Source organism: Pristiophorus japonicus, chromosome 1, assembly GCF_044704955.1.
Source record: "Pristiophorus japonicus isolate sPriJap1 chromosome 1, sPriJap1.hap1, whole genome shotgun sequence".
Taxonomy (NCBI): Eukaryota; Metazoa; Chordata; class Chondrichthyes; family Pristiophoridae; genus Pristiophorus; species Pristiophorus japonicus.
Genome location: NC_091977.1, coordinates 191,556,201 through 191,572,846, shown reverse-complemented (window position 1 = coordinate 191,572,846; position 16,646 = coordinate 191,556,201). Strand labels below are relative to the sequence as shown.

The 16,646-nt window shown below is 45.4% G+C and overlaps 1 protein-coding gene across 1 annotated transcript in view; it reads right to left on the bottom strand.

Moving 5' to 3' along the window:
• Positions 1-7,486, bottom strand: part of dhfr (dihydrofolate reductase) — a 43,009-nt gene extending 35,523 nt beyond the window's left edge. Inside the window, exon 1 of the mRNA XM_070867481.1 lies at positions 7,312-7,486. Within this exon, the coding sequence (XP_070723582.1) occupies positions 7,312-7,403 (92 nt within the window). The 5' untranslated portion in view covers positions 7,404-7,486. The remainder of the gene's footprint in view (positions 1-7,311) is intronic.
• Between the last annotated feature and the right edge of the window lie 9,160 nt (positions 7,487-16,646).

The following is a 16,646-nucleotide window of genomic DNA, read 5'->3' as shown; positions in this document are numbered from 1 at the left end:
TTGGCCTTAAACAAGGAGCTAGGCTAATTGAGGGAACAAAAGAAATGGTGCTTCAGACGAAATTTAAAGGGATGTAGGCACTTAAAAGATAAGTGGCCGCAAGAAACAGAGAAAATAAATCTTAGAGCCTTTTGGAAAGGCTCAAAAGAGCGTCAATCAATTGGCAGTCTTTGCCAAGGCTGAAGGGAGGAGAGTGGAATTCTCTGTCCCAGAGAGCTGTGGAGGCTGGGTCACTGAATATATTTAAGGTGGAGATAGACAGATTTTTGAACGATAAGGGAGTGAAGAGTAATGGGAAGCGGGCAGGGAAGTGAAGCTGAGCCCAAGATCAGATCAGCTATTATCTTATTAAATGGCAGAGCAGGCTCGAGGAACCATATGGCCTACTCCTGCTCCTATTTCTTCTTAGGTTCTTACTAGAGGGGAAATAAGACGCACACAAAAATAAGAACTGAAATGCGGTCTGCAGGTTAGTGACAGCAACCCAATATCTGACCTACTGTTTCATGGCTGGTGGTGAACCTTATGATGCACAAGGTGGATTGAGAGAGTTGCATTATTTGGCACTCTACTAGCCTCCAGAAAGGAAGGTGCTGCGGCATACCTGGAGAGTCTGAGGCATAAAAAGGTAAGAACTGAGAAGAACGAAAGTGCAGAACATAGGAACATACGAAAATGATGGACAGCTAAAGATCAGCTAGTCCATCAAGCATGTCCCATATAGTCATGATGCAACTGAACATCTTGATCTCTATCACACCCTCACTATCCCGCTGAAGGAAAAACTAGTTAAAAGCGCTTAGCCAATTCAGAGCAAAAAATCTGGGAAATTCCTCTGACCTCCGAGTTGATCAAAACAACTCCAGGAGACCAAATTGTCCAATGCCTCAATTACCCATTATCAGTGACGGCTAGGAACTCATTCAGCTCCTATCACTTGCAGCAAATCCATACTCATTGCATGAGAGGCAACTTATTCAAGAGGACAATGATCTTCTGTATTCTAACCTGATTCCATGCATGCATTACCTATACATATGTTCTGGTTCACTCCAATCGATCCAATTCAAGTAGTCCATCCACATAGAAAAAAAGTTTAATACCCTTAATTATTTAAAGACCTCAATCAAGTCTCCTCACAGGCAGTGCTTTTCTAAAATAAAAAGACCCAGTTCTCTAAGCATATTGTAGTAACCAAAGACCTCTAAGCTAGGTTATTGGTCGAGTGGCTTTCTCTGATCCTTTCGGAAGGCTTCTATATATAACACACCAAGCGAGGGGACCAAAACTGACATGATATTCTCGATGAGGCCTAATTTAGGTCTTATACAAGGAGTATAGTGATGTGTTGGGAATACATAAGAACATAATTGTAAGGGGATTCAATTGTAAGGGGAATAGATAGGCGTTTCTGCGGCCGCAACCGAGACTCCAGGATGGTATGTTGCCTCCCTGGTGCAAGGGTCAAGGATGTCTCGGAGCGGGTGCAGGACATTCTGAAAAGGGAGGGTGAACAGCCAGTTGTCGTGATGCATATAGGTACCAACGATATAGGTAAAAAACGGGATGAGGTCTTATGAGACGAATTTAGGGAGCTAGGAGTTCAATTAAAAAGTAGGACCTCAAAAGTAGTAATCTCAGGATTGCTACCAGTGCCACGTGCTAGTCAGAGTAGGAATCGCAGGATAGCTCAGATGAATATGTGGCTTGAGAAATGGTGCAGAAGGGAGGGATTCAAATTCTTGGGACGTTGGAATCGGTTCTGGGGGAGGTGGGACCAGTACAAACCTGACAGTCTGCACCTGGGCAGGATCGGAACCAATGTCCTCGGGGGCGTGTTTGCTAGTGCTGTTGGAGAAGAATTAAACTAATATAGCAGGGGGATGGGAACCTATGCAGGGAGACAGAGGGAAATAAAAGGGGGGCAGAAGCAAAAGATAGAAAGGAGAATAGTAAAAGTGGAGGGCAGAGAAACCCAAGGCAAAAAACAAAAAGGGCTACATTACAGCAAGATTCAAAAGGGGCAAAGTATGTTAAAAAGACAAGCCTGAAGGCTCTGTGCCTCAATGCGAGGAGTATTCGGAATAAAGTGGCTGAATTAACTGCGCAGATAGCAGTTAACAGATACGATGTAATTGGCATCACGGAGACATGGCTCCAGGGTGACCAAGGCTGGGAACTCAACATCCAAACATTTAGGAAGGATAGACAGAAAGGAAAAGGAGGCGGGGTGGCGTTGTTGGTTAAAGAGGAAATCAATGCAATTGTAAGGAAGGACATTAGCCTGAATGATGTGGAGTCGGTATGGGTGGAGCTGTGGAATTCCAAGGGCAGAAAACACTAGTGGGAGTTGTGTATAGACCACCAAATAGTAGTAGTGAGGTTGGGGACAGCATCAAACAAGAAATAAGGGATGTGTGCAATAAAAGTACAGCAGTAATCATGGGCGACTTTAATCTACATATAGATTGGGCTAAGCTAACTGGTAGCAATGCGGTGGAGGAGGATTTCCTGGAGTGTATTAGTGATGGTTTTCTAGACCAATATGTCGAGGAACCAACCAGGGAGCTGGTCATCCTAGACTGGGTGATGTGTAATGAGAAGGGACTAATTAGCAATCTTGTTGTGCGAGGCCCTTTGGGGAAAAGTGATCATAATATGGTAGAATTCCTTATTAAGATGGAGAGTGACAAAGTTAATTCGGAAACTAGGGTCCTGAACTTAAGGAAAGGTAACTTCGACGGTATGAGGTGTGAATTGGCTAGAATAGACTGGCAGAGGATACTTAAAGGGTTGACGGTGGATAAGCAATGGCAAACATTTAAAGATCACATGGATGAACTTCAGCAATTGCACATCCCTGTCTGGAGTAAAAATAAAACTGTGAAGGTGGCTCAACCATGGCTAACAAGGGAAATTAAGGATAGTGTCAAAACCAAGGAAGAGACATATAAATTGGCTAGAAAAAGCAACAAACCTGAGGACTGGGAGAAATTTAGAATTCAACAGAGGAGGACTAAGGGTTTAATTAAGAAGGGGAAAATAGAGTACGAGAGGAAGCTTGCAGGGAACATAAAAACTGACTGCAAAAGCTTCTATAAGTATGTGAAGAGAAAAAGATTAGTAAAGACAAACGTAGGTCCCTTGCAGTCGGATTCAGGTGAATTTATAATGGGGAACAAAGAAATGGCAGACCAATTGAACCAATACTTTGGTTCTGTCTTCACAAAGGAAGATACAAATAACCTTCCGAATATATTAGGGGACAGTGGGTCTAGTGAGAATGAGGAACTGAAAGATATCCTTATTAGGCAGGAAATTGGGTTAGGGAAATTGATGGAATTAAAGGCCGGTAAATCCCCGGGTCCTGATAGTCTGCATCCCAGAGTACTTAAGGAATTGGCCCTAGAAATAGTGGATGCATTGGTGATCATTTTCCAACAATCTATCAACTCTGGATCAGTTCCTATGTACTGGAGGGTAGCTAATGTAACACCACTTTTTAAAAAAGGAGGGAGAGAGAAAGCGGGTAATTATAGACCGGTTAGCCTGACATCAGTAATGGGGAAAATGTTGGAATCAATCATTAAGGATGAAATAGCAGCCCATTTGGAAAGCAGTGACAGGATTGGACCGAGTCAGCATGGATTTATGAAAGGGAAATCATGCTTGACCAATCTTCTGGAATTTTTTGAGGATGCAACTAGTAGAGTGGACAAGGGAGAACCAGTGGATGTGGTGTATTTGGACTTTCAAAAGGCTTTTGACAAGGTCCCACACAAGAGATTGGTGTACATAATCAAAGCACATGGTATTGGGGGTAATGTACTGATGTGGATAGAGAACTGGTTGGCAGCCAGGAAGCAGAGAGTCAGGATAAACGGGTCCTTTTCAGAATGGCAGGCAATTACTAGTGGGGTGCCGCAGGGCTCAGTGTTGGGACCCCAGCTCTTTACAATATACATTAACAATTTGGATGAAGGAATATAGTGTAATATCTCCAAGTTTGCAGATGACACTAAACTGGGTGGCGGTGTGAGCTGTGAGGAGGATGCTAAGAGGCTGCAGAGTAACTTGGACAGATTAGGTGAGTGGGCAAATACATGGCAGATGCAGTATAATGTGGATAAATGTGAGGTTATCCACTTTGGGGGCAAAAACACGAAGGCAGAATATTATCTGAATGGTGGCAGACTAGAAAAAGGGGAGGTGCAACGAGACCTGGGTGTCATGGTTTATCAGTCACTGAAAGTGGGCACGCAGGTACAGCAGGCGGTAAAGAAGGCAAATGGTATGTTGGCCTTCATAGCTAGGGGATTTGAATATAGGAGCAGGGAGGTCTTACTGCAGTTGTACAGGGCCTTAGTGCGACCTCACCTGGAATATTGTGTTCAGTTTTGGTCTCCTAGTCTGAGGAAGGATATTCTTGCTATTGAGGGAGTGCAGCGATGGTTCACCAGACTGATTCCCGGGATGGCTGGGCTGTCATATAAGGAGAGACTGGATCAACTGGGCCTTTATTCACTGGCGTTTAGAAGGATGAGAGGGGATCTCATAGAAACATATAAGATTCTGACGGGACTGGACAGGTTAGATGCGGGAAGAATGTTCTCGATGTTGGGGAAGTCCAGAACCAGGGGACATAGTCTTAGGATAAGGGGTAGGCCATTTAGGACTGAGATGAGGAGAAACTTCTTAACTCAGAGTTGTTGACCTGTGGAATTCCCTGTCGCAGAGAGTTGTTGAAGGCAGTTCATTGGATATATTCAAGAGGGAGTTAGATATGGCCCTTACGGTTAAGGGGATCAAGGGGTATGGAGAGAAAGCAGGAAAGGGGTACTGAAGGAATGATCAGCCGTGATCTTATCGAATGGCGGTGCAGGCTCGAAGGGCTGAATGGCCTACTCCTGCACCTATTTTCTATGTTTCTATAAGAAATAGGAGTAGGCCATTTGGCTCCTCTAGCCTGCTCTGCCATTAAAGAAGATCATGGCTGATCTGATCTTGGGCTCAGCTCCACTTCCCTGCCCGCTCCCTATAATCCTTCACTCCCTTATCGCTCAAAAATCTGTCTATCTCCACCTTAAATATATTTAATGACCGAGCCTCCACAGCTCTCTGGGACAGAGAATTCCAGAGATTTACAGCCCTCTGAGAGAAGAAATTCCTCCTCATCCCAGTTCTAAATGGGCAATCCCTTATTCTTAAACTATGCCCCTTAGTTCTAGATTCCCCCACGAGTGGAAACATCCTCTTTGCATCTACCTTGTCAAGTCCCCTCAGTTTCTTATATGTTTCAATAAGATCACTTCTCATTCTTCTAAACTCCAATGAGTATAGACCCTATCTGCTCAACCTTTCCTCATAAGTCAACCTCTTCATCTCAGGAATCAACCTAGTGAACCTTTTCTGAACTGCCTCCAATGCAAGTATATCCCTCCTTAAATAAGGAGACCATAACTGTATGCAGTACTCCAGGTGTGGTCTCACCAATACCCTGTACAGTTGTAGCAGGACTTCCCTGCTTTTATACTCCATCCCCCTTGCAATAAAGATCACTTGCTGTACCTACATACTAACTTTTTGTGCTTCATGCACAAGGACCTCCAGGTCCCACTGTGCTGCTGCATTTTGTAATCACTTTCCATTTAAATAATAATTTGCTTTTTTATTTTTTGTGCCAAAGTGGATAACCTCACACTTTCCCACATTATACTCCATCTGCCAAATGTTTGCCCACTCACTTACCCTGTCTATGTCCTTTTGCAGATATTTTGTGTCTCCTCACACATTGCTTTTCCTCCCATCTTTGTATCGTCGGCAAACTTGGCTTTGTTACACTCAGTCCCAGCACTGATCCCTGCGGCACCCCACTGGTGACTGATTGCCAACCCGAGAATGAACCATTTATCCCTACTCTCTGTTAGTTAGCCAATCCTCTATCCATGCGAATATATTACCCCCAACCCCATGAGCTTTTATCTTGTGCAGTAACCTTTTATGTGGCACCTTGTCAAATGCCTTTTGGAAATCCAAATACATCACATCTACTGGTTCCCCCCTTAGCCACCCTGCTCGTTACATCCTCATAGAACTCCAGCAAATTTGTCAAACATGATTTCCCTTTCATTAAACCATGCTGACTCTACTTGACTGCATTATGATTTTCCAAATGTCCTGCTGCCGCTTCCTTAATAATGGACTCTAACATTTTCCCAACGACAGATGTTAGGCTAACTGGTCTATAGTTTTCTGCTTTCTGTATGCCTCCATTTTTAAATAGGGGTGTTACATTTGCAGTTTTCCAATCTGCTGGGACCTCCCCAGAATCCAAGGAATTTTGGTAGATTGCAACCAATGCATCTACTATCTCTGCAGCCACTTATTTTAAGACCCCAGGATGCAGGCCATCAGATTCAGGGGACTTGTCCACCTTTAGTTCCATTATTTTACCGAGTACTTTTTCTTTAATGATAGTGATTGTATTCAGTTCCCCCCTCCCTATAGCCCCTTGATTATCTATTATTGGGATGTTTTTAGTGTCTTCTACTGTGAAGACCGATACAATATATTTGTTCAAAGTCTGTGCTATTTCCCTGTTCCCCATTGTTAATTCCCCAGTCTCATCCTCTAGGGGACCAACATTTACTTTAATTATCCTTTTCCTTTTTATATGCCCATAGAAGCTCTTACTATCTGATTTTATATTTCTTGCTAGAATCCAATAGAGGTTAACGAGTACAGGGGATACGAACGTTGCCTGGGAAGTTATCCTCCCTGTCGCCACCACGAGGAAGTTCCACCAGAAGTGACGGTGTACATTGAATGCATCCACTCAGGTAACATGGGCGGGCAGATTCAAACAACATATTAATGATAGAAAAAGAGTTGTCTGATGTTCTCCGATCATTAGCGCCACACTGGATACTTGGAGTGTTAGTAAGTTCTTTGTATCCAGTGTTCCGAAAGCGGGCAGAGGGAGATTTAATAGTTTTAAAAAATTGAAATGCTGCCCCCCTCCCACCTACGCAGGAGAGACAAGCAATTGCAGGGCAATCCCTGGGGGCACAACTGGACAGAAGGGACAACATGTCTTCCTGGTCTGGAGGAGGGCTGTAACGTATGTGTGCAGAGCACGAAGATCGATACAGGGGTCCCTTTTAAAGCACAAGGCGGAAACCTCTCTCGGAGCCCGGGGAAGTCACTGACGCGACTGTCGGGTGGGACACGGAAAGTTGGGGTTGAAACTCCACCGGGGCCAGGCTCAGGACTCCACTGTCTCAGTCACTGACACGCTCCTGTATTACTTGCCTTAATCTAATCGGATGCCAGGGGAAGTTGCCGTCTTTGCCGATCCCCATGTTCGGGCAAACAGCGACGATGCAGTTAATCAAACGGGGCATCGTTGTGGTTTGTGCCCGGGAAACAAGCTGAGACAGAAACAATAAGTGAAACAGTCCTCTCCGCAGCGCGCCAAAATGATGTCACACAGCAGCGCCCAATGGAAAACTCTGTCTCAAACTGTTACAATTGGCATTCTTTAAACTTGGGACCAATGGCTCGCTCCTGCTCATATTTACATTATTATTGTGAGCCTTAAAATGAACGCCAATGCACATTAATTTGAGATTTTACTGGTTTCTTAATTTCTTTCTTCAAGAAGTCGTTCCAGGAATAAAAGGCATCAATCTTTTAATAATTCAAATTACCGGTAGATGTGTTTGAACTTCACACTGATATTATACAATGTTTTGTCAGTTTATTAAATCCAACATGCTTTGAATCAGTAGCTGAGCTGCCTTATTAATATTATGACGTTACACACTCGTCAACACTCCATCAATAAAAACAGTAGTGAACATAAGATAAAACTTTGCAAGTGAAGAGATGTCCATAATTCTAGGCATTATTATTATCAGGTAATCTGTTGTGATGTTGGTTAAGATATACATTTTGGTCAGGATACTGAGGCAAACTCCCCAGCTCTTTCTCGAATAGTGCCATAGGATTTTTATGCCCTCCTTAAAAGGCAGACAGGGTCTCGGTTTAAACATCACATCTTAAAGACTTCCTCAGTACTGCACTGAAGTGTCAACTTGATTACATACTCAAGTCTCTGGAATGGTACTTGAACCTATAACCTTTTGACCACTAAAATAAAGATTTTTTGACATTCTGGACGTTTTAATAATATTTCCCCACGGAAGCCGAAACAGACGTAGAAAAAACTGGCTACGTGGAAGATTGACTTGATGTACTGTCAGCATTAGGCCAATGTTTGATAATGCTGTCTGTGTCCTTGTTATACTTAAACTATTGTTGTGAATGATGCACATTTAATAATTTCACTTCAATTATGCTGGTCAGGTACCAAAGTACATATCAGTATTTAGCATTTTTCCTCAGCCTGGGCAGCACTGCATATGGACCTGCATAAACTGCATCAAAGATCACATATAAACATAGGAATATGCAGGACTAGAAGAGATCAACAGTACATCAACAAACTATCAATGGTGGCAGGACAAATTGAGAATGCCATTGAAAAAGCATACTGGATCTTTGTCTATATAAATGGAGCAATAAAGTAGAAAAGTAAGGATGTTATGCTAAACCTTTATGAAACACAGGAGCGGGAGTTCGAGCAGTCGAGTGGCCTATAAAGGCCTGAGAGTCGGAGGAGGCGGCCACAGGAGCGGGAGTTCGGGTAGTCGAGCAGCCGATAAAGGCCCGAGAGTCAGAGGAGGCGGCCACAGGAGCGGGAGTTTGGGCAGTCGAGCGACCTATAAAGGCCCGAGAGTCGGAGGAGGCAGCTGCAGGAGCGGGAGTTCGGGCAGTCGAGCGGCCTATAAAGGCCCGAGAGTCGGAGGAGGCTAGCTGGTACAGGGGCAGGGGCAGAAGGTAAACAAAGAAGTAAGAAGAAATCGAAGTGGGACGTCACAGCCAAGTGGGTAAGTGATTGGCTGGTTGGTGAGTATTTCATCTTTTATTTTTCTTAGCAGTAAGAAACCTTTGGCATTGTTACAAATTAAGTTAATCTAAGGGTCAAGTCATGGCAGGAGAGCCCAGATCCGTGTCATGCTCCTCCTGTGCTATGTGGGAAATCAGGGACATTACCAGTGTCCCTGACTACAATGTGTGCGGGAAGTGTATCCAGCTGCAGCTCCTGATAGAATGCATTGCGGCACTAGAGCTGCTGATGGGTTCGCTCTAGAGCATCCGCGATGCTGAGGATGTTGTGAACAGCATGTTTAGTGAGTTGGTCACACCGCAGGTAAAGGTTGCACAGCCAGATAGGGAATGGGTGACCATCAGGAAGAGCAAGGGAAGACAGGTAGTGCAGGGGTCCCCTGCGGTCACCTCTCTCCAAAACAGATACACTGTTTTGGGTACTGTTGAGGGAGGTAGTTCATCAGAAGGCAGCAGCAGCCAAGTCCATGGCACCAGGGGTGATTCTGCTGCACAGGAGGGCAGGAAAAAGAGTGGGAGAGCTATAGTGATAGGGGATTCTATTGTAAGGGGATCAGATAGGCGTTTCTGCGGCCGTAAACGAGACTCCAGGATGGTATGTTGCCTCCCTGGTGTAAGGGTCTAGGATGTCTCGGAGCGGCTGTAGCGCATTCTGAAGGGGGAGGGTGAACAGCCAGCTGTCGTGGTGCATATAGGTACCAACGATATAAGTAAAAAACGGGAATGAGGTCTTACAAGCTGAATTTAGGAAGCTAGGAGTTAAATTAAAAAGTAGGACTTCAAAGGTAGTAATCTCAGAATTGCTACCAATGCCAGGTGCTAGTCAGTGCAGGAATCGCAGGATAGCTAAGATGAATACGTGGCTTGAGGAATGGTGCAATGGGGTGGGATTCAAATTCCTGGGACATTGGACTCTTGGGGAGGTGGGACCAGTACAAACCAGACGGTCTGCACCTGGAGAGCAGAGAAATCAAGGGCAAAAATAAAAAAGGGACACTTTACAACATAATTCTAAAATGACAAAGAGTGTTAAAAAAACCAGCCTGAAGGCTCTGAGTCTCAATGTGAGGAGCATTCGTAATAAGGTGGATGAATTAACTGCGCAGATAGCTGTTAATCGATATAATGTCGTTGGGATTACGGAGACATGGCTCCAGGGTAACCAAGGCTGGGAGCTCAACATCCAGGGGTATTCAATATTCAGGAAGGACAAACAGGAAGGAAAAGGAGGTGGGGTAGCGTTACTGGTTAAAGAGGAGATTAACGCAATAGTAAGGAAGGACATTAGCGGGGATAATGTGGAATCTATATGGGTAGAGCTGCGAAACACCAAAGGGCAGAAAACGTTAGTGGGTGTTGTGTACAGACAACCAAATAGTAGTAGGGAGGTTGGGGATGGCATCAAACAGTAAATTAGGGACATGTGCAATAAGGGTACAGCAGTTATCATGGGTGACTTTAATCCACATATTGATTGGGCTAACCAAACTGGTAGCAATACTATGGAGGAGGAGTTCCTGGAGTGTATAAGGGATGGTTTTCTAGACCAATATGTTGAGGAACAAACTAGAGAGCAGGCCATCCTAGTCTGGGTCTTGTGTAAAGAGAGAGGATTAATTAGCAATCTGGTCGTGCGAAGCCCCTTGGGGAAGAGTGACCATAATATGGTAGAATTCTTCACTAAGATGGAGAGTGACACAGTTAATTCAGAGACTCGGGTCCTAAACTTAAAGAAAGGAAACTTTGACGGTATGAGACGTGAATTGGCTAGGATAGACTGGTGAATGATACTTAAAGGGTTGATGGTGGATAGGCAATGGCAGACATTTAAAGATCACATGGATGAACTACAACAATTGTACATCCCTGTGTGTCGTAAAAATAAAAAAGGGAAGGTGGCTCAACGGTAGCTGACAAGGAAAATTAGGGATAGTGTTAAATCCAAGGAAGAGGCATATACATTGGCCAGAAAAAGCAGCAAACCTGAGGACTGGGAGAAATTTAGAATTCAGCAGAGAAGGACTAAGGGTTTAATTAGGAGGGGGAAAATAGAGTATGAGAGTAAGCTTGCAGGGAACATAAAAACTGAGTGCAAAAGCTTCTATAGATATGTGAAGAGAAAAAGATTAGTGAAGACTAATGTAGGTCCCTTGCAGTCAGAATGAGGTGAATTCATAATGGGGAACAACAAAATGGCAGACCAATGGAACAAATATTTTGGTTCTGTCTTCACTAAGGAAGACACGAATAACCTCCCGAAAATACTAGGGGACCGAGAGTCTAGCGAGAAGGAGGAACTGAGGGAAATCCTTATTAGTCAGGAAATGGTGTGAGGAAAATTGAAGGGACTGAAGGCTGATAAATCCCCAGGGCCTGATAGTCTGCATCCCAGAGTACTTAAGGAAGTGGCCCTAGAAATAGTAGATGCATTGGTGGTCATTTTCCAACATTCCATGGACTCTGGATCAGTTCCTATGGATTGGAGGGTAGCTAATGTAACCCCACTTTTTAAAAAAGGAGGGAGAGAGAAAACAGGGAATTATACACCGATTAGCCTGACATCGGTGGTGGGGAAAATGTTGGAATTAATTATTAAAGACGTAATAGCAACGCATTTGGAAAGCAGTGACAGGGTCAGTCCAAGTCAGCATGGATTTATGAAAGGGAAATCATGCTTGACAAATCTTCTAGAGTGTTTTGAGGATGTAACTAGTAGAGTGGATAAGGGAGAGCCAGTGGATGTGGTGTATTTGGACTTTCAAAGGCTTTTGACAAGGTCCTACACAAGAGATTAGTGTGTAAAATTAAGGCACATGGTATTGGGAGTAATGTATTGACGTGGATAGAGAAATGGTTGGCAGACAGGAAGCAAAGAGTGGGAACAAACGGGTCCTTTTCAGAATGGCAGGCAGTGACTAGTGGGGTGCCGCAGGGTTCAGTGCTGGGGCCCCAGTTATTTAAAATATACAATAATGATTTAGACAAAGTAATTAAATGTAATATCTCCAAGTTTGCAGATGACACTAAGCTGGGTGGCAGTGCGAGCTGCGAGGAGGATGCTAAGAGGTTGCAGGGGGACTTGGACAGGTTAGGTGAATGGGCAAATGCATGGCAGATGCAGTATAATGTGGATAAATGTGAGGTTATCCACTTTGGTAGCAAAAGCAGGAAGGCAGATTATTATCTGAATGGTGACAGATTCGTAAAAGGGGAGATGCAACAAGACCTGGGTGTCATGGTACATCAGTCATTCAAGGTAGGCACGCAGGTACAGCAGGCAGTAAAGAAAGCAAATGGCATGCTGGTCTTCATAGTGAGGGGAATTGAGTATAGGAGCAGGGAGGTGTTGCTGCAGTTGTACAGGGCCTTGGTGAGATTACCTTGGGTATTGTGTGCAGTTTTGGTTTTCTAATCTGAGGAAGGACGTGCTTGCTATTGAGGAAGTGCAGCAAAGGTTCACCAGAGTGATTCCCGGGATGGCAGGACTGACATATGAGGAGAGACTGGATCGACTAGGCTTATACTCACTGGAATTTAGAGGAATGAGAGGGGATCTCATAGAAACGTATAAAATTCTGATGGGACTGGACAGGTTAGATGCAGGAAGAATGTTCCCGATGTTGGGGACGTCCAGAACCAGGGGACACAGTCTAACGATAAGGGGAAAGCCATTTAGGACCGAGATGAGGAGAAACTTTTTCACCCAGAGAGTTGTGAACCTGTGGAATTCTCTGCCACAGAAAGTTGTTGAGTCAAGTTTGTTGGACATATTCAAAATGGAGTTAGATGTGGTCCTTACAGCTAAAGGGATCAGGGGGTATGGAGAGAAGGCTGGGGTGGGGTACTGAGGTTGAATGATCAGCCATGATCATATTGAATGGTGGTGCAGGCTCGAAGGGCCGAATGGTCTGCTCCTGCACCTATTTTCTATGTTTCTATGTTTCTATGTTAGGCCCCAGCTGGAGTTTTGTGGCCAAATCTAGGCACTGCACTTTAAGAAGGATGTCAAGACCTTAGAGAGGGTGACGAGGAGATTTACTAGAATTATACCAGGCTTGACTTTGGTTACGTGGCGAGACTAGAGAAGCTAGGATAAACAAAAGAACCAGAGGCGAGAAGTAGCCAACTGAAGATACGCCGTCAATTCTGGGTTTGTGGGGCGGGGAAAAGGTGGGTGGGGAGCGGGATGAAGGGGGAATGCACATGGTGCCAGAATTGAAGGAACTGAGAGTTGCAGGGGGGAGGGTTGGGGGTGTTGGGCCATTGCAGATACAATGAGTTGTTAAGATCCAGAGTGCATTGCCTGAAAGTTCGGCTTCATGTGTCCTAGCTTGCACCAAATCCCATTCACCCATTACCCCTGTGCTCGCTGACTTACGTTAGCTCCCAGTTAAGCAATGCCTCGATTTCAAAATTCTCATCCTGGTTTTCAAATCCCTCCATGGCTTCACCCCTCCCTATCTCTGTAATCTCTTTCAGCCTCACAACCCCCGAGATAGCTGTGCTCTTCTAATTCTGCCCTCTTGAGCATCGCTGGTTAAAATCGCTCAACCATTGGTGGCCGTGTATTCAGCTGCCTGGTTCCTAAGCTCTGGAATTCCCTCCTTAAACCTCTTCGCCTCACTACCTCTCTTTCCTCCTTCAAGACACTCCTTAAAACCTACCTCTTTGACCAAACTTTTGCTCATTTGCCCTAATTTCTCCTTATGTGGCTCATGTCAAATTTTATGTCTCAGAATACTCTAGTGAAGCACCTTGGGACATTTCACTATGTTAAATGCGCTTTGTAGATACAAGTAGTTGTTGTTGTTGTTTCTGGCTGGTCCCAAGTTGCAATTTCCTTCACTTGAACTTTGGGAAGACCAATCATCTCTGGCCCACCGTGACAAACTCCGTATCCTTGCCACCAATTCCATCCCCCTCCCGGGCCACTGTCTCAGAATGAACTAGATTGTTTGCAACCTTGCCGTATATTCAACCCCAAGCTGAACTTCCAATCCCATATCCTCTCCATCGCAAAGACTGCTGCCTACTCCCACCTCTGTGACGTTTCCTGCCTTTGCCCCTAATTCAATCAACCTGCTGCATAAATACATATCTTTGTTATCCTCTCTGCATTCACCTTGTCAAGCCCCCTCATAATTTATACGTTTCGATAAGATCACCTCTCATTCTTCTGAATTCCAATGAGTAGAGGCCCAACCTACTCAACCTTTCCTCATAAGTCAACCCCCTCATCTCCGGAATCAACCTTGTGAACTATCTCTGAACTGCCTCCAAGTATATCCTTTCGTAAATATGGAAACCAAAACTGCACACCGTATTCCAGGTGTGGCCTCACCAATATCCTGTACAACTGTAGCAAGACTTCCCTGCTTTTATACTTCATCCCCTTTGTAGTGTATCTGTAAAGCATGCACTCCCATGTTCCCAGCATCCCTTGGGAGCCCTGTATATAAGCCGGCCCCTAAGGCATGTTCCTCACTCTGGAGTGTCTTATTAAAGACTGAGGTCACTGTTACTTTAACCTCCCTATATGCAGCCTCATCTGTGTTAGGAACACAACAACTGGCGATGAGTACACAAATCCAACGCAAAGATGCAGCAAACTGTGGGCATCCTGGAGAAGTTCTCGGAGGGTAAGGACTGGGAAGTCTATGTCGAACAGCTAGACCAGTTCTTTGTAGCCAACAAGCTTGATGGAGAAGGAAGTGCTGCAAAAAGGAGAGCGGTCCTCCTCACAGCCTGCGCGGCACCGACCTACAGCCTCATGAAGAATCTTCTGGCTCCGGTGAAACCCACAGATAAGTTGTATGAGGAGCTATGTACACTAGTTCGGGAGAATCTTAACCCGAGGGAGAGCGTGCTGATGGCAAGGTATCGGTTCTGCACGTGCAAGCGATCTGAAGGTCAGGAAGTGGCGAGCTACGTCGCTGAGCTAAGGCGACGCAGGACAATGTGAGTTAGATGGCTACCTGGAGCAAATGCTCAGAGACTTTTTTGGACTGGGCATTGGCCACGAGACCATCCTACGAACACTTTTGACTGTAAAGACACCGACCCTCAGGAAGGACATTGTGATAGCACAGGCGTTTATGTCCACCAGTGATAACACCAAACAAATCCTCAGCACACAAGTGCTAGCAATGTTCATAAATTAACTGGAAATGTGTTTGCGAACAGAAATGTACAGGGCAGAACCCACGATTCTGCAACTGCCAGCAGGCCTCAGATGACCCTGATGACTGAGTCCCCAACAAAGGATGAATGCAAGGCAATTCACACCTTGTTGGCGTTGTGGAGGCTTCCATTCAGCCTATTCATGCTGCTTCAAAGGGTATGTTTGCAAGAGCTGTGGAACAATAGGGCACCTCCAACGAGCTTGCAAACGAGCTGCAAGCTCTGCAAAACCTGCTAACCACCACGTGGCAGAGGAAGATCGGTCCATGGTGGATCAAAGCAATTTCGAGCCTCAGAGAGAGGAGGCAAATGCTAAAGTACACGGGGTGCAAACATTTTTAACGAAATGTCCACCTCTAATGCTAAACGTAAAATTGAATGGCTTACCCATAGCCATGGAACTGGACACTGGCGCTAGCCAATCCATCATGAGTAAAAAGATGTTTGAAAGACTGTGGTGCAACAAGGCATTCAGACCAGCCCTGAGCCCCATCCACACGAAACTGAGAACGTACACCAAAAAGCTTATCACTGTTCTGGGCAGTGTCATGGTCAAGATCACCTACGAGGTCACGGTGCATGAACTGCCACTCTGGATTGTCCTGGGCGATGGCCCCACACTGCTTGGAAGGAACTGGCTGGGCAAAATCCGCTGGAACTGGGATGACATCCGAGCGCTATCACATGTCGATGAGGCCTCATGTACCCAGGTTCTTTACAAATTTCCTTCCCTTTTTGAGCCAGGCATTAGAAACTTTTCCGGGGTGAAGGTGCGGATCCACTTGGTCCCAGAGGCACGACCCATTCACCACAAGACACGAGCGGTACCTCACATGATGAGGGAGAGAGTGGAAATCGAGCTGGACAGGCTGCAATGCGAGGGCATCATCTCCCCAGCGGAATTCGGCAAGTGGGCCTGCCCGATTGTTCCAGTAATCAAAAGTGATGGCATGGTCAGGATTTGCGGCGATTATAAAGTAACTATTAATCGTTTCTCGCTACAGGACCAATACCCACTACCTAAGGCAGACGACCAATTTGCGACACTGGCAGGAGGCAAGACGTTCACCAAGCTTGACCCGACTTCGGCCTACATGATGCAGGAGCTGGAGGAGTCTTCAAAGGGCCTCACCTGCATCAACACGCACAAGGGACTGTTCATCTACAACAGATGCCCGTTTGGAATTCGGTTGGCTGCAGCGATCTTCCAGAGAAACATGGAGAGCCTACTCAAGTCGGTACCACACACGATGGTCTTTCAGGACGACATATTGGTCACGGGTCGGGACACCGTCGAGCACTTACAAAACCTGGAGGAGGTCCTCCAGCGACTGGATTGCATAGAGCTGCGGCTGAAGAGGTCAAAATGCGTCTTCATGGCAACAGAAGTGGAGTTTTTGGGGAGAAAGATCGCGGCGGATGGCATTCGGCCCACAGACGCCAAGACAGAGACTATCAGGAACGCGCCCAGGCCACAGAACGTCAAGGAGCTGCGG